Consider the following 24,273-nt stretch of genomic DNA (forward strand, 5'->3'; position numbering starts at 1 on the left):
GTTTTTCTACGAGTGGATTTGTTTGTTTATAGATGTTCACAAGTACGCATGCGACGTGATACACATTCCTACCAATGGTGTCGCACTACTCCACTGATCAACAGGTGGAGGTAAGGCAGGGAAGAAGAAGAAGACTGCCTGCAAGTAAACGTGGACAATAAATGATTGGAAACACTTTAAAACATTTACTTGGCAAATGTTTTAAGATGATATTTTTCATGATTAAATTACTTGATTTGTGGCATCTGCATTGTTCTCCGTTTCACTCCGAGTACGTTCTACTTTTTCAATGCAGTTTTTAAAGAGTCGATCATGTGCTTTCTATGTACACACACACACATTAGGAATACGGGATCTAATGAAGAACAACAAAGTGACAATGGAAAGTCGGGTGTTTCCTCTTTTATGACAGTGAAAAGATTCTGGGAGAAGTCCTTGCCTGTTCTCCATTCATCTAAGAATAACTTAGACACAATTGGTTGTAAATGGTTGATATTTACATGTAAAAATAAATACATCTTCAGGAATTGTATGCATATATATATTTTTATATGATAGACTCCAGAAATTACATGCAAGACTACATCAAATGCTGCACACTCAGCACTGTTAAAGTCCTTATTGTTGACGTGTTTGACACTTAGGGTCATGACACCAGACTGGCTAATCTGTGCCATAATGGACCCTTGCCAAATGTTGTTGAAAATTGAAATAAATCTGATTTATTTTGGATTCATTTGTTGTTCCTAATGACCTTTTGTTAGTCATAAGTTAGAAGACATGCAACTTCTTCAGCTTGGATTAAAGTGGGATATTTGCATGACGGGGAACAATAAGGACTTTTTTAAAATGCTGAATATCTAGATAGCAATATTATTGTGTTGGTTAATACATATGCTTTTAATATAAAAAAAGCATTAAAGAGTAAATATGATCACACTTAACGATCGTTACAGTCAACTAAAGTGTACATTTAGGACACTCAAACATTGAACACCAAATCCACCACTGCACCCATCTATGCCTCAGCTCAGTACGTTATGTGAACCAATGTTCTTACAGCATGTAGTGAATAATAACTTGTGGTTGAAGGTGTTTACCCGAAACAATAAATGAAAAGTGAAAAGTGCATATGTCAGATTTATCAACTGTATCCACTTGTCTGATTGCTGCTATTTCCTTAAATTCCTTTTATGACTTCAAACTGAAATTTGAGGTTCCATGTTTGTAACTCAAAGACCATCTTCAAATGAGTCTCAATCGCCAGCATTTTACATTGTTTAGTGCTGCAAACCTGCAAGATCTGTCCCCCCATGTTGTTCACTGCTGTATAAACGCGTAAGACCTTTTTTAAGACTTTGGTAACATCGCATGGGAAAAAGACCGTTCTCTGTTAAAACCGCTGCTCTGCTCACGTCTCTTGTTCTCAGATTCCCTCCTACTTGATTTTCCCATCTTAGCAACATGCAGTTTAGCGGTAGCCAAGGAGCTCGACCACTGAACTAACCAGCACTATTCTCAAGGACGGCTCTCACAGGATCCAGCGATGCCAAAAAGAGGAGTTTGGTGAAAATCAGAGATTACCGACTATATGAGTGTTGGAGACTTAAAGAGACAAAAAGGAGAGATATGTGGTAACCATTACTCGTGCATCGAGAATCCACTTTAATGACAAAATATTTAAAGCATTTAATGAAGTAACTGATTTAAAAACTGTGTAACTGCCATTCTATTTAGAGTTCCCCAATCGTTTTCTCACAGACAGAAACTGTTATAGGTCATATCCTTTTCAAACAATATCTTTGAGGCTTCTTGGGAAAAACACAAAGTACTTAAAAGTCACTCTTCGATTATATAAGATGTTTATGTCTGCAGCGAAGGACTGGGTTACGTTTTTAAATGTCTGAATATTTCATGTTTTTGGGGTCAAGCAATGTTTTTGACAAACTGCTAAATAATTGTCATTTCAGTCAAATTTAAATTTGCTTCATTCTGCTTTAGTTTATAACGTGTAAGTTTGTGTTCAATAGAAAACAGTCAAATCAGTGTTACATGAGAGCAGGGCTGTTTTTAGGCAGAGGTGAGCGTCATGCTGATGACATGAGACAGATGACAGAAGTTGAGTACAGTTGAATATGATTAATTGTTCATATAATTGTTGGTAGAGTTCTGTCCTAGGGCAACAGAAACGTCAGACAGTCATCTATGGAGTATGCTACAGAATGCGTGGCGGTCGATGAGTCTGTGTGACACGTTGTGTAAGTCAGATAATGAAGCGTGTTTTGAGTAAGATAAGGAGCTGACTTAACTACATATATCGAGTCGTATGTTTCGTATAGAAACACATTGTTGTCTGTTGTGAAGTAGATCTTGACCCCGTGTGTACACATGGTGTGTCTGGACTTCTTCCTTCGTGTGAGAACCAGTCTGGTTTTTGGCGACCATTTTTGACAAGTGAGGTCATTTTCTGGGAGACCCTCACTTCTTTAGGAGGAGAGGGAATACATGTTGTCAGTGGAAGGTCCTCACTGGTATAGACGTTCAAGAACGTGTGTGTGTGTGTGTGTGTGTGTTGGTTGGGGAGGGTTATTTCAAAAGGCAGTCTTTCCCTTTAGCCACATTCAAACTGTAATTTGGAATTATCATTTTCTCGCCCTATTTTGAATATTTTGTAAAATAAAAGTCGTTGATTTTCGAGCTGTACTTACAAAAAGGTAATTAATTACAAATACCTAATTAAAAAAAATGTGTCTTGTTATTTTCATATTAACTAACTGCTGTTTGAACCCCCCCCCACCCCCCCATCTCTTCAGACCCTGGCTTAGTTGACCAGGAGCTCCTGGTACTGCACAGAGCGAAGGAAACGACCGAAGGAGTCTTTCTCCATCAGGGCGAAGATCCTCTTCTGGGCCAGGTCAAAGGTGTTAGGGGACAGATCCACCAGGTTCCTCAGGGTCACATCCTTGGTGAAGTGATCAATGTTCACCTGTGGTGAAGGAGACGGAAACACAAAGTAAATCAAGTCCCGTTTGCCCGGAAGATATTCTCTGGAGAAGATCTAGAAGAGACCACATTGATGTTTACAACAACTGGTTTACAATAGTCAGAGACTGATTGTTTCTCTCTGCAATAAAACAAATATATGTCTCAGGAGCCCCTCACCTCTCTGGGTCCCTCGGACTGGATGAAGTCTTCGTAGATCTTCTTGGCCTTGGTGGCCATTTTCACGGGGTTCTTGGTCTTCTTGAAGTCCTCGCAGGTCATCCAGAACTCAACGTTCTCATCACTGAACTCGGACTGCAGGAAGCTGCGGAAAGCGGCCAGACCGTCTGATGGAGAAAGGAGGGGAGGGGTTGCGTGTTAACGTTCAGATAAAAGACATTTATTTTAGGCGATAGATGAAGCCAGCTATGTTCCAGATTCCAGAAGTGAGAGGGGAAGTGGTGGAAAATGAAAGGAAGGCACAATCATAAAGTGGTGGCATATACTACAGACGTTTGGTGTTTTTATAGAGGAAAGTGTGATTTTCTGGATGGAACAATATCAGGAAAACGGGGATGTTTTATGAGCCATAAGGGAGGGAACACATCCCCTTCTTCCTGATATTGTTCCATCCAGAAAAGTTCAAACTTAAATTCTAGAAATAAAACAACTACCTTTCACAAATGTCACAAACAGTATCGGAAATAGAAACTTTTTATTTGGACAATTGTGAAAGCCCAGTGGTCATTCTTAGATAAGGATCCATAATAAGACTTGAAACAACTACTCGCTTGAGCGAAGACCATTGTAGTTCAACAGAATGCCTGCGAAGGGCCCATTGTCTGAGTGAACATGTGCGGCAGATGATAAGCTCTTTGCTGTGGCCTCACTGTGGCTTTTATCTGCAATCTCAAAAAGGGCTCGTTTGGTTCAAAATAGCTCCGAGTCGCAATCAAGCTGCAGCTCTGTTTTTTTGGATAGACCTTCAGTTCAAGGACACGCAAAAAGAGAAGCACTCACTCACTCACTCACTCACTCACTCACTAGCACCAATTTATGGCTGTTTGTGTATCAGAGCAGCAGAACTTGTAGCTTCAGTGTTTGTTTGTCGTGTATTTATGGTTCTACAATATTTCACTTCCACGTCTGTTGAATTCGTTTCAGTTTTAATTAACTTCACTGACCCCCATAGGTTGAACAAGTGATTTAAAAACTGCACGGACAACAACTTGAAAATTTAGATTAATTTCTCCACGAGTGCCGTGTTCTTTATCAGTCGTACATTATTTATTTCCCCGTTGCATAATACACATTGACTTATGCACTTTGGAGGGCAGTGCTACATTTGAGAGGGAATAACTCACAGAGAGTCCCATGGGAATTAACCGGAGAGATGCCATAAAGAATAATGTTAATGCAAAAGCTCGTGGAGATAAATGATCACGGCGCGGCAGTTTGCAACACCCGTGCAATAAATCAAACGCCGGCGGAATCATTTAGAGCTCTCCCTGGAGATTTCACCACAACACACACATAACCTCCATGGACGGACACATGCATGGATGCATAACGCACACTCACACAGGCATGTAAACACACGTCTCTTTGCCCTGGACTATGCAGAAGGAGCCACTTACAAAAGTGTCTTTCACCACCCATTGAGCTCTGCAGAGGAAACGCTGCTCCCGTTGAACACAACAGCAGCTGCGCAGCAACATCTGCAGCAGGGTCTGTTCAGATGTGCGGGGGCAACTTAAGTGACTGATTAGCAGGAGAGATTACGCGTACCGCTAAATACCGTTAACCATTACAGTTAATCATCAGTGTTTCTGGCTCTCGGGCATTCTGTGCACTTTGTAAAGTAAACAGCGGAGCCATGTGTGGCGCGTCGACGTGTTTTTCAATCAACACCTTCAGTTTAATCTATAATCGCCTGCATTTAAGACCACGTCGCAGTTTTACATTCGCAAATTACGTGTTTTGGTGAAAGGAGTTCCTGGACGAATTTATCAAGTATCAGATCAATGTTAGTCGCAATGTCCAAATTCAAATTAGGTATCGTTTAAAAAAAAGATCTAGATCCTAGACTGCAACTGAAGTTTAGCTAAATTGTATAATAGGGAAACTAAAACCACTTTGAGATACGTTTGTTTGCTTTGAGGGTTTCATTGAGATGAAATCATTTATCAATAATATATAAATAACATATACACAATGTCTAACACACACTATAAATACAAATGATTAAGAAGCACACCGGCTACATTGCCGTTATGGGAACCGAACCCGGCCGGGTGTACCTGTTTCAACACTAGACAGAAACCAGACCTCGAAGGCATGCTTGCTCCTTCTGGAACGGTTCAAGTTGAACCAAAGTTCCAGCTGTTACATAAGGAAGACTGCAGCTCCGGCCGGTGTGAAATCACGGTGTTCTCATTGTTTGGTTGGACGCACGTCAACAAAGAGAGCAAGTGGTGGGACGACCTCATCGTGTCTATTTATGGGATTTAAACAAGGAGGGGTATTTTTGTGTGGAAATAAATGGAGCATCCAGCAGCTATGTGGAAAAAAATAGTTTGAATAAATGGCAACATTATGAGGAGAAATATGTCCGCAAGATACGTGAGACATGAGACAATACATCTGATATTTCTTTGAGGAAATCACTTAAAGCCATGTTTTTTTTTTAAATGAAGGAGTCCGTTTAAAAAGGGTTTTAGGGTAACGTTACGTTTGCTGAAGAATATATACTACTTTAAAATGTGAAGTAAGTTCCTTGATGTTGTTCTACAGAAACAAGGTGTTAGATTTTCACTTTTAAAGCACCTTGATTCTCGTTTGTGATTGGTGAAGTTGGGCTTTGATCATGTTGTTGGGACAAACATCTGTTCATGCAGTCACATTACGGGGACTCAGACTCCAGATCGGGACAAAAAGACGAGAGAGAGAAAGAGAAAGAGAGAGAGAGAGAGAGTAAGTGAGGGCAAACCTACAGCTGTTGTTCAGGACCCGGTCCAGACCCTCGCGCCACTGAGCAGCCTCCTCAGGAGTAGGCCTGCACACAAAACAGCTCAGGTCAGTCTGTGATCCTCAGAATACATTTGAGACCCTCCCCCCCATTATCCTGTTAGTATGTCTACTTTCACTTGCATAACGTTGCAGTGCACTCAGCCTTTGTGTTCTTTACCCAGACTGAGTTCATAGATCCTTACAGACGCCCACCAGGGCCAGCGAACACCCAGGACCGCCCAAACTGAAACCCCTAACCCCAGAGACATCCACAGGGATGATTCCAGTCTCATCCCAGAACCCCCAGAGGAGAGCCGCACATTTCCAACCCCGACCAACCCCGAGCACGGCCCCCCCGCTCCGGGGAGCGCCAAAGACCCCTTCAGAGCACTGCAGCTTCAAGTCTAGCCACGGACGTCAGCATTAAGAGACATCCTGCTGTGAAAAATGTGTTTTGAAAAGTGATGTGTTTTTCCTTAGACAATCGTTTCTGAAGGTAAGTGTGAGAAAAGCTCTTTAAGACATGCTTGAGGGGCTTCCTCTCTATTGGCCTATACACACTTTTTAATTGTTAGCAAACATGATGTACTCAAAATAAACCCTACAGGGTGAAAACCACTAAGCTATAAATACAAATTTGACATTTTTCCAGTTTCCCCAAAACCAGAATGGATCCTTTGATCTCTGCTGACAGACTTAAGTCTGGAAATCATCCACCGGGTGTGTCTGGTGTGTACCGGGCCAGACATGGGGAGCATTTAGACATTTGACTGCTTCCAAAGCAGCTGACATGGTTTTCGTTCAACCAATCAGGTGTCTTAGTAAAAGAGCAGAAGCGTCTCCCGTCGTTTATTGTGTAGATTAGTGCTCAGTGAGCACTTATTGTATGTGTGTGTGCGTCATCTTAACCGCGTGGGGATAAGAGGTGGAACACACCCGCAGTAATCAAACACTAAGTCAAAACTCTGCAGCTGGATGACAGCGGATGCTTTTACAACGCCACCGTTCAGAGAGAGGTGTGAGGCTATTGTTGATTATCAGCATGAGTTGCAGTGACAGGAGAGTAATATAGAGCCGTGTGATCTCCACCACAATGACTCTAAAGGGAACTAACAACAAAGCCTCCTGACTTTTAGATTAAAGAAAGCGATCGTTGCCACAAAATGACCGTAATATTATAAAGAGACAAATAAAAAGCAGGATAGAATAGAACACTTTCCCCGTGTGGTAGAACAGGAAACAAGTAGTTCAACATTCCATACATCATATGAATGATCTGTGACAGTCGTCTCAACGGGACGCCTGTTGAAATGAGGCTTTGTAGCGTCAAACGGTGAACATCTGAGCCCAGCCAGCGCTCCGATCTCCACATCTACCTGCTCTGTCTGCTCGGCCACTTCACCGTCAATCATCTGGTTTACACTCCAGCAAACGTCCCCCCCCCCACCCACCTCCACAGACATTAATTCAGAGAGAGAGACTCACTTCTGCTGCTTCTCCGGCTTCTTCTCAGTCTTCTCGGGGTAGGGGATGATGAGGTCGATGGCATTTTCTGGCTTCTGCAGTAAAACGCCCAATTTCGACTTGATCTCTTTCGCCCTGGATGACAGAAAGCGGACGACGTGTGTGACTTGTTTTAGCTTCTTAGACACGGAGGCAATTATAATCTAGTCACGATGTTTACCTCCACTTTCAGGACAATAACTCTGATGTATTGTATTTATACAAGACACTAAGATTACATGTAGAAGTGTCAGTTGGCTGATTAATAAAATTCAGAACTTCATTTGCTACAAAGAGAGTTTCACACAAAAACATTTCTGATGTTGTCTTTGAATAAGCTACAGCTTAAAAACTAAATGGATTTATTGTTTTTAATTATTGCACTTCTTTTATTTGGTTAGATGTTTTTCTTTTGGTCATTCCGTCCCATAATCATTATAACAATTTATTATCTATAATGTAAAAATGTTAAATTTACTGTAATTGAATGAACAACAATAACCAAATGGTGAAGATGTTGAGTTCTATTATGACTGATGTAAACCTTTCGTTGTTCTTCAGCTCTGCAGGTTTAGAAACCTCTCCGACCTCCGTCAGGTCTGAGACTGTAAGCAACACAATACCGTTCTCTGACGCTCTTGACTAATCTGCACAAGCTATTGCAAAATATCCTTCAAAGCATGAACACAGTTTGGAAGCTTTTCTTCAGTTCAAAAAGGATTTTCACAAAACAGCAATTCATGTCAGAAAGTAAAAAATTCACAAAAATGAACTCAAAGCCTCCGAGTTCTTTCAGATGGAAACTGTTGGCCGGAGAATGACAGCACATGACGGGTAAAGGTGAAGTGATGATGCAGTTCTCACCTCACCAGGCAGGTTTGGGGTAACGCAGCTAATCCTTTACACATTGTCCGACGCGTTCAGCTGCAGTGATTGAGAGTGAATCCAGTGGTTTGTGTTAGTCTGTGAGTCTCAGAGTCCTCTTTGCTTTCTGACTTCAGCTGGGGGGGGGGGGGGGAGCTTTATAGGGACACCCTTTGGGCTTCGGGCTCAGCAGCTCAGCCAATCAGACTGGAATGTGTGGACAGCTGAGGAGGGGCGGGTTTTCAGAACGGTCTGTTTGCTTTGAGGATTCAATTAACCGACAGATCCAGGACCAGGTCCAGGACCGGGACCAGTGTGCAGGATTCAAAGATGACTGTGAAGATGTTGAGGCTATCAATTACAATGAGTACCACATGCTGTCAGTGAGTGCTTTTGTTAAAACATGTCTTAATGGATTTTGCATTTGCCAGTTGTCTTCATTCATGACTATTTGTTTGATTGATCTTCATCATCTTTTCATGGTTCACTGCGTTCTGCTACAACAGCTTCATTTCTACAGAAACACAATTAAGTTTCATCCGGTACACAGTGTTAAAAAAATCAACGTTGTAACTCTTATTTTGACCTCAGTTGGAGCAGTTTCCGTATTTTGAAGTTGGTCAAAAAGGCTCCAACACATGTCGATTTTATCTGCAGGTTTTTGTTTCCTCAGCGTCAAATGACTGGATGTTTGTTTAAAATACCAGAGTGACTCACACATGCATTTTCATCTTCATCCATGTCCTGGTGAACATGTTTTTGTTTGATGCTGGTGTCGATGCAATACCTGAGTTTTGGGACCAAATACTAAAACAACGTTTTCTGTTACTGTGCCTTACTTTATTTATTCATTTATGTTAAAGGTTGTCTGAACACGAGCCAACAGGTTGCTACTTCAGCAACATCAAAACAAACTCTTTACAAATAAAGAAATGATCTTTTAATGATCTTTTAACAGCAGGAACGTTTGAACTTGACCATAGAACTGCTCAAGCTGCAGAGTAGCTGAACACAACTTTTATTTTGGATCATTTGTATGCATTTATTATAGATCTCAACAGTAGGGAGATGATAGGAAATTAAGAAATAGACATAATTTGTGATTTTTTTTGACCAGCATCTCATTTGTTTTCCATTAACTGCATGCTTGAGTGTTTTTCTTATTGTCTGTTTGGAACTGGATGATTGCAGCCTGGCACGTACTCGTTATTACCGTCAAATAAATCCATTTATCCGTACAGGAGGCGGCTTCTCAGGGAGACAGCTGCTATTATTACATTTAAATTATGATGACAAAAACATCACCAGCCCTCAAGCTCTCCATTGACAAAGTAAGAGTTTCCTCAACTCTGTACTTTAACTCTCATACATTATTGATAAAAGCCGTAGCAGTAATTAAACTCCGCCTCCAAACACAGAAAAAACGTTGTTTTCATTGATTCAAACCCGTCACACAGATAGAAGAACCACAGGGAATCAGGACCGGTAGAAACCCAGAAGTGTTGGAAGTAACAGAAAGGTTTTTTTGGGTTATTCTGAGCTGGACGCTGTCCCATTTATTTAATACCTTTGTACTCACAGGAGGAGAAAGGCTTCCCAGCTAAGCTCTCCATCTTTCTGCTCCACATTGAATCCCTCACTGACCCTGACGTACTTATATAATGTATACTGGATGTCATCATTCAAAAACTGCTTTATTTGACTGATGCAGGCACACAGGCTTAATGTTCTGTTGACTCATGTTACTGGCAGTTAATCAAGTGAAACAAGAGAACCAGAGTGAACCCCATTGCCTTTCATCAGGACTGCTCAGTTTAACGTTGAGCCCATTCCTTGGCAGTGGAGAAACTGGCTATTTCTCAAGTTTTATCTTTGTTCTGACTTGGATGTTTAATGACAGTTTCCATGATGATTGGAACTGTTTGCAGAAGTTGTACCCACATTAATAGTGACGTCCTTATCACATCTCTTATGCTCAAGAAACATATTTTTACTTTCTTGCAGGTAGAAAATTAAATGTGTCATTTTCTTTGGCTAAAACAGCAAATTGAAATGCCTCAGGTCCTTCCTGCTGATGTCACACTTTACTGCTCCGAGTAGATCGCACATACTGAAACTGACGCTCATGCTCAATATCTATATTTACATTGTTTGATTTCATCAATGACCGAACGGTGCGTGGCTTTACTTTTTTGCTGTCGCAAGGAATTCTGGGACAGCATTGTCATCTTTTCTCCTTCTGTAAAGGATGGTCCAGTCTATCCTCTGCTGAAGGAGATAAGAAAGGAAGCATCGAAGCACCTTCCTCAGCATTTACAGAGTTCAACCAGCTGGTATCGTGGCCGCCACAGAGACACGTCTGGGTCGTTTCAAAAGAGACTTTCGACTGCAGCTTCTGAGAGAATCTGGATTCTGCCTAAAACATGTTGGCCGAGTCACAAAACGCAACAGATACAGAACGTGGAGAAGGTTGAGCGTCATTTACTGCTATCGGTACGGTGACGGGATTCTACGGCGCGGACTGACATCACGTTGTTTCATTAGCTGACGTTAAGTGTGCTTAGCTTCACCGTGTTTATTCTAACCCTAACTTAGTGCTTTAGTTGTCTAAACAGTTTCACAACGTTAACAACGCACAAACCTTCAATAATAAGAAAGATATACGCAAAGAGCCTGTCAAACCAGCTACATGTTATGCATATGAATGTGATCACACAGGAAAGATTGTGTTCATGGTTGATGATTGAAAAAGTCAACAAGGACCTAAAGCGTGAGACCAGACAAAGACTGTTTGTTGTTGATGCCGATCAGATATCAATAAAATAAGACGAGATGAGAGGACTTTCAAACTAAAATAGGAAGCACAGTATAACAAAACCCCCTCGGACCACGACACCTTCAAACTAATTAGATTAACAAACAAGCAAATAGACAAACAGTCTCATGTTGACTGTATCAACTCTCAACTGTTGAAAAGCACACAAACGGGGATCTTACAGATGATTTATCTTATCTGGTACACATATGTCAGCCCACTGCGTATTCTTTATAGTGCTATTTTTAAATCCAAACACACACACACACACACACACACACACACACACACACACACACACACACACACACACACACACACACACACACACACACACACACACACACACACACACTGTAGTTGGGTCATCATTGTTGATTGAGAGAGATTCTTTTTTTTTTTTTTGAGTCCATTGTTTAATTTTTAGGAAACTCCTACTGATTCTGCCTTCCAGTACAAAGAGCTTTAGCGACCTCCATCTTGCCCAATGTTACTATATCACATCACTTTTAGATTAGTGTGCAGAACGAGCGCAGAACATTGAAAGTAAACAATCCTCAAAATCTGCTCGTGAGGAGCCCCACGAGAATAAAGTCCTGATACATAAACCAGAACAGGAAAATGGAAAATTATAATTCCACACAGTTTAACTTTACTAACAAATAGATAAACATTCCTCGTTCCAAAGAACACCCAGATGAGAAACACAAGGCAAACTTTGGGCCATGATTTGCACCGAGTAACTAAACTAAAAAGAGCTTTGTTTGTACCGGCCCTTGTCCCAGCCTCATAACAGAGGCCTGCCAGTTACATAAGTGCAGCACTTATCAAAGTTGACTGATACATCAGGCTGTCTTGTTATCAGTGTTTTTATTTTAGGAGTAATGCAAAAACAAAAAAGTCTGGTGCATAGCAGTGTGGATATAAAACAAATAAACACACCAAAGTGAAATCGGATTCTTGTAAGCGTCGGTTGAGGTCGGCAATAAATCTCTGACTCCATGAAAGGTGAGAAAAAAATCTAGTGGACTAAAATAACGACGGCGTTTCTGACTACTGAGATCACAAGCTTGAGGTCTTAACACATCTGGAAGCAGCTGGGTTACCTGATTAAAAACAACCAGTAAGTCACACTGTAGACACAAATGTATTCCTTAACATCTCATTACGTTGCTCTTTAGATTTGAATCAATAACAGGGCGCACGCACTCAAGTCACGTTGTTTGTTTATTTGGAACAATGCAGCTCCAACGCTGCCCGCTCAGACAAGGCAAGCCCTCACAGCTACATTGGGGGTTTCCTGGAAGCCAAAGTTCAGGAAGGGATGGTCCTTTGAGTCGTTGTGTACTTAGGCCAACGGCAACAGCTGTAGCGCTCATCAAATAAACTGCCACCAGTTGGCATCCAGGGGCTTTGTTTGCCACGATGACAGAAGCTCGACGCCTGATTTACAGATAACGGCCGGGAGAAAGCTCGAGCAACGCCATAAAGTACAGTCCCTCAAAGGTAATGGTCACCAAATGGCACAATAAAGGTAGATATATACTGCGTGAAAATGCAGTTGATTGTAATTAGCAACCTGCCAAACACGTGATATGCAGTAAGCATCAGTCATGTTGTGTTTTTACTTGCTCATGATCATCCGCATGTTTTTCAGCTCCGTGTTTTTGCCACTGAAGCTGACGTTAATTAGCACTTTGGCGTCAGATAAGCGGGCGCCTATCACTCCACTTTTAATACGGGTGCACTTTATATGCATCACAACCATAATGTGTCCAGTACACGTTATCATCATTGTTTTCAAGTGAGCCTGATATTTGCCGTAAACTGCCGTCTTCAGAGAATAAGGCTGCCAGATGCTTTTACTGCCGAACAGGAAGGCGAGTGTAATCTCCTGAAATAATCCTAATCTCTGCACTTTGTTATGACTCCTTCTTCGCTCAGATTACAGCGACGCAGACAGTTCTGGTGACGTTTCGCTCGATTCACGCCGGTTAAAGGTCAACAACGGGAGCTGTGAGATAAACACTGCAGGACAATGTGTGTGTGTGTGTGTGTGTGTGTGTGTGTGTGTGTGTGTGTGTGTGTGTGTGTGTGTGTGTGAATCGGAGGAAACACAGTCTCGCTGTGATGTCAGCAGCAGGGGTTCTGTGGTAAATAGAAGAGCCTTTCTGTTGCCATTTCCTTTTCTGGACCCAGATCAGTTCTGATGCTCCGGACTTGCAGGTTTGACCGACACATTACGGATGCGATGTCTTTAATATGCTCAGCCTCAGACTCGTCACTTTATTGATGCCAGATTAAATCCAAATTGGGAGGAAATGTCAGATCCGCTACGAACCCTCGTTCTGGCTTTCTGTTGCCGTGGCGGCCGAGCTAAACCTCAAGCATGAGGCAGGATGATTAAGGAGGTGTCCGATTTCTCAGTGCCCTGTCTAGAGAGGAAATTAAATCACTCTTCCCACAGTATCATTAATTGTTTTCCTTAACTTGTTTATTTGAAAAGGCTTTTCTTGTGAATGTGGCTCTTTCAGGGGGTCAGAGGGGAGCTGAAACCGTTTCCTCTTGAATTGAAATGGATTTTTTCTGTTGCAGAACTGTGGCCTGGGTAAACCTGCGGATACATAACGACGCATTCGTTATCATTCCTGCCTTAGAGAAATAAATTGCATACTTAAATGGATTTTCCATTGGAGAGGTCTCAGCGCTGAACGCTAACAATTTGATGCAACAGAAGTCACACCGGCTCAACCAATAGAAAGACGGATGAACAGTAAGCTCAATACTTCTGCAGCGCTACGTGAGCTTTCAGACATTTACAGTTTGGATGTCATTCCGGCTTTTGCTGACAGTTTCAACGGCAGCAGAGTTAACAGCCTCATAAAACACATGGACACGCAGGAGTTGACAGATAGGCAGGACAAGTTACTCCCGTGTATTTCCACAGCTCAAGAACTTCAACGTCTCTATCGGATCAGATAAACCCCGACTTTAGAACAACAGCGTTTATCACGAGCAATTAAATAAAGTGTGTTTGGTCTTCAGAGATCTGGACACAAATCAGAACAAACAGCCAGAAAAAACAGAAAAGAACCCGCAGAAGCTGGAGGCGACCGGGTTCTCTTTGTGCAGCCAGTGAACGGAGGAGTCTGCAGTCATGCGGTGGAGGCGGAGCTCGTCGTGTTGTCCGCGCTACGTCACGTTGTCACATCACATTATTTGTTCACATTAAGGAAGGGGTTGATGCACCGAGGAGCACTGGGAGAGAAGGGTTAATCTGTTGACTGTCTCAGCTCCCTGAGCTGCATGACGTGGGCCTGTGTGTGTGTGTGTGTGTGTGTGTGTGTGTGTGTGTGTGTGTTGCTGTGTGAGCAGCCAATGGACTCTAAAATGGGAACTCATCAAAACTAATTGCACCAGAGTTATCTTTGGGCAAGTAGACAAAACAACCACATGGCAGTAATACACTGTGTACACTATGTATGATTAATAGAATACATAGTGTAGAAGCACAATATGAAAAACAGCGGCAGACCAAAAGGAAACACAAATGTGGGACCAGAGGTGTCGCTTTGAATGGAAGGTAAATAACATCAGGTTCAATATGAATACCAATACGATGAGTCACAGTGAAATAGAGTAGAAACATTATTAAGGAGGATCATTTGTTGTCGGGCAGCTGCTCCGAGGCAGAGCGGGTCGTCGGCGATTTGATCCCCCGGCTCCTCTGGGTTGAAGGCTCCTTGGGAAAGAAGTAAGTGAGTATGTGTGAATGTGCACAAACGCTGTCATCAGCGTGTAAATGTGTACGTGAACGGGTGAATGTTGACATGCTGTGTAAAGCGCTTTCCGTGGTCGGACGACTAGAAAGGCGCTGTATGAATGAAAGTCCATTTAAAGACCAAGTAAAGTCCATTTACCATGAAATCGTCTTTTATTACCAGATTCAAGGCCACATTCTTATTTCACTTCCCATCAATGAATCTCCAGGGTATGCTCTTGTTGACAACACATCGTTGAAATATGCGGCGCCGACCTGTAACGCATTTCTTCTTTTCAACAAGAAACGTTTCCCATGAAATGAAAACATATAAAAGCGATGCCCATTCCAAAAGGATGCTTAAATAGCATTTACTGCACCCACCAGTCGACCAGTCAGCTCCCTCTCCTCCCAGAGCAGCATCCCGCAGAGAGCAACTGGACACGTTTGGAATTACGTGGAAACCAATAAACTTCTAATTCATGCATATCATAAGAATTACACGACTGAACTGTTTTGATACAGATGACAGATGAGTGGCCTTGTTCAAGGTAAACTTTAGTCCCCATTTCTTCTTGATTTTTCCTGCAGTATTTGATTTGATAGATCACACATAAGTCATTGTGGTAAATGCTATCAATTGGATTAAATCCTTGTGAAGATTGATCATCTTAAACGACTCAAAACGAACAGTTACATTTGCAGAGTCCTGCCACGGTGTGAGAGTATTCCAGCTGTGCGTCATGCCTTTTTTTAAGCCTCCTTCGACACTTGAGATGCATTTTAGGAATGTCCTTCAAGATGGAGCGTTGAGAACGATTTCCTGATCGAGGATGGAGGAGATGAGGAGATGAGGAGATGGGGAGGCGCACGGCTGTGAAACGAGAAAGACCCTGTGTATGTTGTAATGTATACTTGGGGCTCTGTTTACAAAGCCCAGCAGGCCGTGTTGCCTTTTAGTGCCTGTGAGTGCATGTGAGCGAGCCCCATGGTTAGCTCAATGCAGAAACACAACACCCACCCTTCAGCTCCCCCCTCAGGTAAACACCGTCAGCTCGGTCAGCACTTTTACCGTTGTTAGCACTGTTAGCGCTGTTAGCTGCGAGCGAGGGGTGACTGCATGAGATGGCATCGGCAAGCTACAACCTGCCAGACCTGATCAACGCTCCGCAGATAAGTCCAAACATGCTTCTCTATGTGTTTATCTGAGACGATGCGCAATAATTGGTGCTATGATAGAAATGCACCAGACAGAACCAGCTGGCCGGTTGTTTAACTGCAGCTCACAGTGGTGGTTGGTATTAAAAGTGAAAAAAGAAATAAAGACAACATCTAGTTATTAATGCACATATAGCATGACACAGCAAAACAATATAGAACTCAACAACCTGTTGGTTTAGCTGATTAACTTCTCAGTCATAATCTACATCTACTGATGTAGATTATGACTCCAGACTGTTGATCTGTGCCGCGTTACATAACTCTGCATGTTTTTGGGACTAAAAATGATAAATTCATTGCAGTTGATGTGTCGACCTCTCTTGAACTCTCTACTCCGGCTCCGATTCACACGTCTGACCTCGTTCAAACTTTGATAACAACAGTTGGCTTTCGATCCGGAGAGGATGAAGTGTGACCAACACACAGCTAAGGAATCGATGAGCTTCTCTTTTTGTTCCATTTGAAACATCTCCAGATGAAGAGATGTGCTGCTAAAAGGCCCCGCTCTGGTACTGTGCGAACATCTGGCACGAATTACTGAAGCATCCGACAACAGAAATATGACATCATTAGCATGCCGGTAATAGACGTGAGATTAGATGTGCGTTCAAGGGTTCACAGTGGTGACCTTATGAAACACCCTCCCTCTGAAGTGTGGAGCCTCGCCAGAACATGATGAAAGGCTGAGACCAAGTGTCCATGTTGGCCCAGGTGAACAATATAACAACAATAGCTGAAGAATGGTCATCTTAACCTGTATGCAACGCTCCAAAGTCAGCTCAATCACCTCATCTTGATACAGTGGATTGCTACACAGCAACAGGAGTGAGTGTTTTTGTAGAGCTATGATGTCGGCATATTGTTTCATTTCCCTCTTTAATCATTTCTCCTTCTCCTATTATCTTTCCAGAATTATCTAAATAGTTGCCCTCTGTTCATTCTGTTCTTTTATTACTGGGATGTGACCTGAGCCCAGATCCTTTACGTTGAAAAGTGCGAATTCAACAATGCAAAAGTCCTTTACCGCACACATTTCCCTCCCTAGGGAGGTGTTCCAGGCACGACCGGCTGGGAGGAGACCCCGATGGGAGGCCCGGGACCGGGTGGAGGGACTATATCTCCAAACTGGTCCTGGGAGCGCCTCGGGATTCCCCCCCCCCCAGTCAGAGCTGGCCGATGTGGCACCGGGAAAGGGAAGTTTGGGGTCCACCTGCTGGAGCTGTTGCCCCCGCAAAAATGAAATACATCTCTCAAATAAATGTAATGCAGTGAAGCACACAATCGCTTCCTCTTACAGTAAATAGAGGATACAGTAGCAGAACAGCACCTGACTAATTGTACCGAGGAACAGAATGGAAGATGCATCAGACATTCAAGTGTCAAGCCTTTCTTTTTCTCTGAGTCTGAGTGTGATCCTCAGAGCACAGAGGATGTGAACCCCGAGGAACTGAGAGTCACTCGCTCAGTTTTCACAAGGGACCCACACCAGGATATTTCCCACGCTTGGCCTGTAATGTGCTGCTGCGTCTCCTCCTCCTCCTCCTCCTCTCGCCCGTCTCTGTCCTCGCCCACTCATCTAACATGTTTATCACGCATCCTCTCCTCCTTTCTCTCTGCTCTCTCCGCCTGCACCTCGTCTCCTTCTGTCACATCCTGCTCCTTGATTGCTACTTGGTTGCAATAACACAGCGGCAGACATGCACGAGGGGGATGTGAGGGACATCCTATGGGAGGAAGAGGAAGATCCTCCCGGCCCGGAGGTCCAGGCTACGATGAGATGCGTCTGCGTCGGGGAGACGCGCGCCGCACATGTCCACTCCTGGGGGAGACACTGAGGAATGTGCACATCGGGTCATCTACTGCTCTCGTCTTGGCGGCCACAGAGGGGTTCAGATCTCTGTGTTTTAAACTCCAGCTCATGCAGCCATACGTGATGAACGGCTATCAGGGTTCTGAGGGGTTCTGTCTGGTGATGAACGTACAGTATGTGCTCTCCAGTACATCGTCTCTGTTAACATTCAGTCTGTCACTGACGTTTGGGACACGTCCTCTCTATTTGTTCAAGTTCATTTCTATACTTTTTCCACTCTTAAACTTAAATTATTTATGAGAGGAATTCATTGATATCACCTCAAAGTTAAGTCTAATTCAGATTCATGTGTTATTTGACCTTGTCCTAAAGGTCAAAAGTCAGATAAACTCAGGAGAATTAAAGCAGACGGGCCTGTGTGTGTTCAGGTTCATTCACAGCGTTCCACTGCCCCCCGGTGCTCAGTGCAGCTTTATCAGCCTGGGAAAAACAGTTTAAATCTATACGTTGAGACTCCGTGTTGCTCATTATTAAAAAATAAAAAAGTCAAAAGTTGAATAATTCTTTTTAAGACAGTGGTTCCCAACCTTCTCAGCTTGTGACCCATGAAACTGGAGTCATGTCGATACATTCACAAACAACGACTCTTAGCTTCAGGTGATTATACACTAATGAAAACATAGTTATGGATAATATATCAAAAAGCTAATATATTCCCCTACATGCTCCACGCTGTAGCTTTTTAAATAACTATTATTCTGGCTCCGTCTAAGACGAAACGTTCCTCATCACGGGTTATGGTCTTGCTTATGGCCGTGTGTTGAATTGTGTGTCTCTCGTTTCTTTTTTGATCTCAACCTCTGGTATGAAAAGACTACATTATTTAATACTGCATTAATTTACAACTGTAGTGATTACAGCTCAAACCACTAGATGTCAGTGTCGCGTCATTAGAGTATCTCTGCACCACTGCTGCTGGAAGTACAGCACCAGACATACAGAGACACATCTTATCTCTTTCTGACTTAATACCCACAATTATGATTTATAGAATGAAATTAACATGATTGTTCAGTGAAATCCTGTACCTTAAAAATGACTTTTTTTAGTAACTGAACAAAATAAATTCTAATCCTTGTTACAGGTGTAATGTGCGTTTGTTTGAACACAACTTTGTCTGTCTAATGTTGGAAATGAAAGAGAACACAAAGCGTCCTACTGGTGGACTACAGGTCAGCTGTTCGCTTGGAGCACTAGGAGCGCTATTTATGGGTATGAATGGAACTAAAAATATTATTATCCTCTGCACTCATTTTGGCTTTAGCAGCATGTGGATGAAGCTGTGACTTTTTACAACATATGCCTTGCTAGAGAACATCACTTTGCCACTAATAGATATAGAAATGTAAAAACACTTCATGTATGAGACAGAGCTAGGATGAAAGTGGCCTAGTGGTCTGTGTTGTCATTACGGAAAGCGTTCCTTTAAAAATAGAACTTCATCTTCAGAGGAAAGTAGCTCCACTGTTCACAGAGATGTTTGTGGTTTAGTGTTTCTGGAAATGAATATTGCTGTCAGCATCACAGGATCTGTTCACTCCAGTGAAGTGGTGCGATCGGAATCTCTGAGAGGGACATCTCAAAACCATGGCCCATAAAGTTCAGCGAATGACCGGCCGCGGAAACAGCGACAATTAAAACAAAACTCGTGTCATGTGCTTTCCCACCAAGTGAGCAACAACCTTAATCCCAGAGAGGCAAAGACTACAATGTTCCAGCTGGAGCGAGAAGACTCCAGGATGGATTCTTGGGCTGTTAAAGCGGTGTATCAACCAAAAATACAATATGTTTTTGACTAACCATAAGCATATGTAGTGTTTACATGAAAGGGTTAATCAGACAGGTGTTTACTGTAGGAATCAGTGCCACCTGTGGATGGTTCAGGGGTAAACCGATCACCGTGCATTCTGCCAGTAAAGGTCTGAACACACCAACATTAGTTACATTCATAGAAATAGATGAACTTCTTGTCTGCTTCCATCCAGCAGTCGGTCCATGTGGTCCATAATGCAACGCAGCACTACAAGAAACCATCTCGCTTCAGCAGCTTAAACCTTTCAAATCACAGAGGTTGCAAGATTTAACATTGAGTTTTCACAAAACCAGTTATCTGACAATGAAAAACAAAATGTGAATTTTTAAAGCTGCATTAATTCATCTGTGGCCATTAGGGGGCAGATACACTCAAACAAGCTGACGGATACACAGCTATCACTAGAAGCTATGGCTAACATGTTAGCAGACAAGTACCTACTTTCACATCCATTATACTGGGAGCTAAATTAATATTCACATTTCTGTCTGCGAGTTCAATATTAACTCTACTTTAAGCTCTGGTTTGGTCTTCACCAACAAAGAAAAATAGACTGAAAATATCGACACTATGCTGCATGCACGCAACTGTGAATATGTTGAGTGCAGTACACGCTCATAACCAATAGGTGGCTTAGATGACGGTGAACATTTGCCATTTATGTAAAAACGATGTATTTACCTCCAGTTATTCATGCCAAAATGTACAGAGTCAAACCAGCTGCACAGATGGCCATTGATATACGCTCTAGATGAAATGTCAAACGGTGAGCGTGGAGAGGGAGGCAGCATTATGAGGCCTTCATATGCATCAGGCCACTGGACCAGCTGTTGTTCACCTGACACTGGCTCCACTCTACGCTGATGACATCTGAATACACAAAGTGGACATTCAGCCACATCTTGTACTCTGCCCGCAGCTGAAATGCGCTCTATCAAAAGCAATAGTAATGGCCCGAGTTAACATTTTAATGAGAACTTATTAGAAAGCAGCATTACCACTGTAATCATCGTCATTATTAGCAGAGGGGGCTTTTGAGGGCTTTTGAGGGGTCCTTTATGCGTTTCCTACAGCAGAGGTAGCAGCTTTGCTCTTATTTTTATCTGGAGTTGATGAAACTTGTGCAAACTGTTTGCACGCAATAACAAAGTTTTATTGCTCTTCCTATTACGTTAATGCTGTCACATAATCTCTCTCTCCGCTTCCTGTTTGCTCTTTCTCATTCACATGATACGGGACAAAAGCTCAGGGCGGGCGGACGCCGTCAATGTCAGAGTCCTTTATGAGACGGAGCACAGCGGTTTCCACGGTGAACAACAGGTCTGCACAACATCAGCCGCAGGAAGGCCTCGCCATTCAGAGCAAATACGCCGTTTGGTCACGTGAGTGATTGAACAAGCAGACGTCGTCATGCATCTAATCCACCCGACCACGACACGTGTACATGTGAGGCTTCATCATGTCACTGGGTTGAGCATGTGAGATACTTAAAATACTGCTGGTGTCACAAATGTCGTATGCAAGTTTGTCCTGCTCTATAATAATACTTAAACCACGCATTTCTCTCAATGAGGACAACACAATTTACTACTTTTCTTTTTGATAATTTACTTTATTTGCTGGTACGTAAAAAAAAAAGACAACAGTGAAATAAATATTATAATATAAATTAAATTGCACATTTTTTTCATGTTAGGTAAAAATAGATCAAATATATTTCAGGCAAATAAATACAAATAAATAAGTAAGTACCTTATGTACCTGTTCATAAACAGTGTAAGACTTTGAACATCACAACCACAAACGTTTAAAGAATAAGTGCTTTTCTCTGTCCCTCCTGTGTGACTCAGTCTGTTACACTTTCACATGGCCTTTGTGTCCGAACGTCGTCCGCGTTCATTCTACAGTCCACTTAAGGCATCAACCTCCATTTCCTCGTTCTCTTCAACCCTCGGCGTCTACAGAACACGGCCATCCACGATGGCGATCTGTGTCGTCCAGCACCTGCAGAGTCCAGCTTCATGGCGTCAGCAGATAACGTCACGCATCTCTTGCCTTCTCAAACCTTGAGGCGAGCCACTAACGATCCTCTAATCATCTCTTGAGAGAGTTTCACACCTTCTTTTCCGGCCGGGGCTGCTTGGCGGCCTTGGCGCTCGGCTTGGCTTGGCACACCAGATCCCTGTAGGTCGGGGAGCGGAGGAAGCGAGGGTAGCAGTCTTTGGCCATGAGCATGTAGATCTTGTGCTGGGCCGGGTCGAAGCAAGAAAGCGAAGACACCAGCATGTTGGCTCTGGTGATGTCACGAGTTTCGTGGTCGATGTTAATCTGGTGAAAAAAAGGACAAGGAGATCTAGGGGTTAGCGGCTGTCACCTAACTGGAAAGTGTGTTTTGGGGCCTCATCATCTGACTTCAAGGATTCAGATTCTGGTCCTCTGTCGAGGTTGGTGTTTCCTTACCTCCCGTGGCGCGTCGCTGCCGATGAATTCATCGTAGATCTTCTGGGCTTTGGCCGGTAACTTGGTAGTCGACTTGGTTTTCCTGTAATCTTCACAGGCAAAGTAGAACAAGATGTTCTCCTCGCTGAACTCGGACACCAGGAAGGCAGTGAAGGCACACAGTCCATCTGAGGAGACAATTTGTTAAATTGAATTACTTACTGCACATAATGGTCCCCGCAGGGGCTGCTTGCGTCAGTATGCGTCGCTACAGTATGCCGTTTAGTGTGCAAATGTGTCAAAAATGCTAAAATTCGAGATCTTTACTTACATTTGCTGGACAGGAGTTTTTCAAAGGACTCTTTCCACCTAAGGCATTCCTCCAGGGTCGGCCTGAAAACAGATGAAGCAAAATTAGATTCAGATCCCAGGATTTAAACTGAGCACACAGTGACACACGTAAAGTGAAGTTGTATTAACATATAGTGCAGTTTGTGTGACGCTTACTTATTTTGCCCTATTTTGCAGGAGGATAGATTCCAAGTGGATTTTTGCAGAATGCTTCCCAGCCTTGCTTTCAGCTCCTTGGCCCTGTGAGGAAAAGAAAAAAACAGGTTAGATACATTTTTCACAAGATCAATATTGCATACTGGCACATTACTGTGCAGACACTACAAAGTCTAAATATAGCATGAACTGAAACAGACTCTTTTAGCGTCTCAAATGCTCTCAGACAGATGCACAAAGATAAAGTAGCAGCGCTGTCCTCCAGTCACCAGCCAGCTAAGTGTTTGCATGAAACTTCATGTACCTTTCCAAGCAGCCGGTGGGCAGCGATGCCAGTCCTTTGCACATACTGTAGCAGAGAGGTTGGAGGCGGTGAGGACGGTTTCTCGAGCAGGTGGCAGTTTAAATATCCGTTTGGTGAGGCTCAGTAGGGAGCGAGATTGTCTCTGTGTGTCTGGAGAGAGCCAGAGCAGAGGCTTTATAGTCCCACCTCCCCTGCTTCTGACATGTCATCAGCCCTCTCAGCCAATCACAGAGAGGTAGCGAGAGAGAGAGAGAGAGAGAGAGAGAGAGAGAGAGAGAGAGAGAGAGAGAGAGAGAGAGAGAGAGAGAGAGAGAGAGAGAGAGAGAGAGAGAGAGAGAGAGAGAGAGAGAGATGATAAAAGTCGCTGATGTTCTGCAGAACAGTATGTTTTTCTTGCATGTCCCTGAAAACACGCCACAGCAAATCTTTTGGTGTTTTCATTTCACCCTTCTCTTTAAAAACAACTTATTTACACACATTCCAGGGTCTAGATGTGAGAATGTTGTAGCCAGCTGTTAGATAAGTGTGTACCTTTCAAAAGGTGAGGAAACTCAGAATATTCTTGAACCTGGCACAGGTAGATACACACATACATACATACATACATACATACACACATACATATGCATTTAACCCATCCTATGCATTTTGGGAGCAGTGATCCGTTGTATTATAGCTTCAAACTGTATCATCAACTACAACTAGAGCTTGTATAAATGAAGGTTTCAAGTGATCAATCTGAGTGTAGGACCTTACGAGCCGATACACTAACAACACCTAGTGATAACTACAGTCACACCCAGCCTCTTTATGGACCTTATAAAAGGTGTTCAGATGGGAAGGATATGTGGCATTTACTCCGTTTAATTATATTACTGTAAAGCCAACCGCTCCACACAATAAAGCTGAAGCGGGAATGTTTCTTATCTAAGGTTTGTTCATCATATCATTCACACTGGATTGGCATAAGACAATAATCTGAGGCAAGACAAGACTGAAGCATTGTTGTGATTCTTCCTGCTGTACTGTGGCCTCTAGCTGGCATATTTACAAAAATAGAGAACCTGTTAAAGCAATATAAATGAATCAAAATGTCTGTTTTTTTGTGAATTTGTTGTTCTATTCAAAGCTACAACAAGATCTCAAGCAACCAGAGCAAAAACAGAAATGAAGAGAAATCAATGAC

At 42.8% G+C, this 24,273-nt stretch overlaps 2 protein-coding genes across 2 annotated transcripts; both read right to left on the bottom strand.

Annotated features, from left to right (window-relative positions):
- Positions 1 to 387: 387 nt before the first annotated feature.
- rgs5a (regulator of G protein signaling 5a) lies at positions 388 to 8,481 on the bottom strand. Its single transcript, XM_068725027.1, has 5 exons — positions 8,359 to 8,481; positions 7,477 to 7,590; positions 5,976 to 6,037; positions 3,163 to 3,329; positions 388 to 2,986 (listed from the first exon to the last, which is right to left on the bottom strand). The coding sequence occupies exons 1-5, from the start codon at positions 8,400 to 8,402 to the stop codon at positions 2,822 to 2,824; spliced, it is 552 nt and encodes a 183-aa protein (XP_068581128.1). The 5' UTR covers positions 8,403 to 8,481; the 3' UTR covers positions 388 to 2,821.
- Positions 8,482 to 21,443: 12,962 nt separating this feature from the next.
- rgs16 (regulator of G protein signaling 16) lies at positions 21,444 to 23,222 on the bottom strand. Its single transcript, XM_068725026.1, has 5 exons — positions 23,088 to 23,222; positions 22,784 to 22,867; positions 22,608 to 22,669; positions 22,298 to 22,464; positions 21,444 to 22,165 (listed from the first exon to the last, which is right to left on the bottom strand). The coding sequence occupies exons 1-5, from the start codon at positions 23,129 to 23,131 to the stop codon at positions 21,950 to 21,952; spliced, it is 573 nt and encodes a 190-aa protein (XP_068581127.1). The 5' UTR covers positions 23,132 to 23,222; the 3' UTR covers positions 21,444 to 21,949.
- Positions 23,223 to 24,273: the final 1,051 nt, after the last annotated feature.

The sequence above is a fragment of the Cebidichthys violaceus genome, unplaced genomic scaffold (assembly GCF_023349555.1).
Source record: "Cebidichthys violaceus isolate CVI_PGR_0920_01 unplaced genomic scaffold, fCebVio1.0.p SCAF_33, whole genome shotgun sequence".
NCBI lineage: Eukaryota > Metazoa > Chordata > Actinopteri > Perciformes > Stichaeidae > Cebidichthys > Cebidichthys violaceus.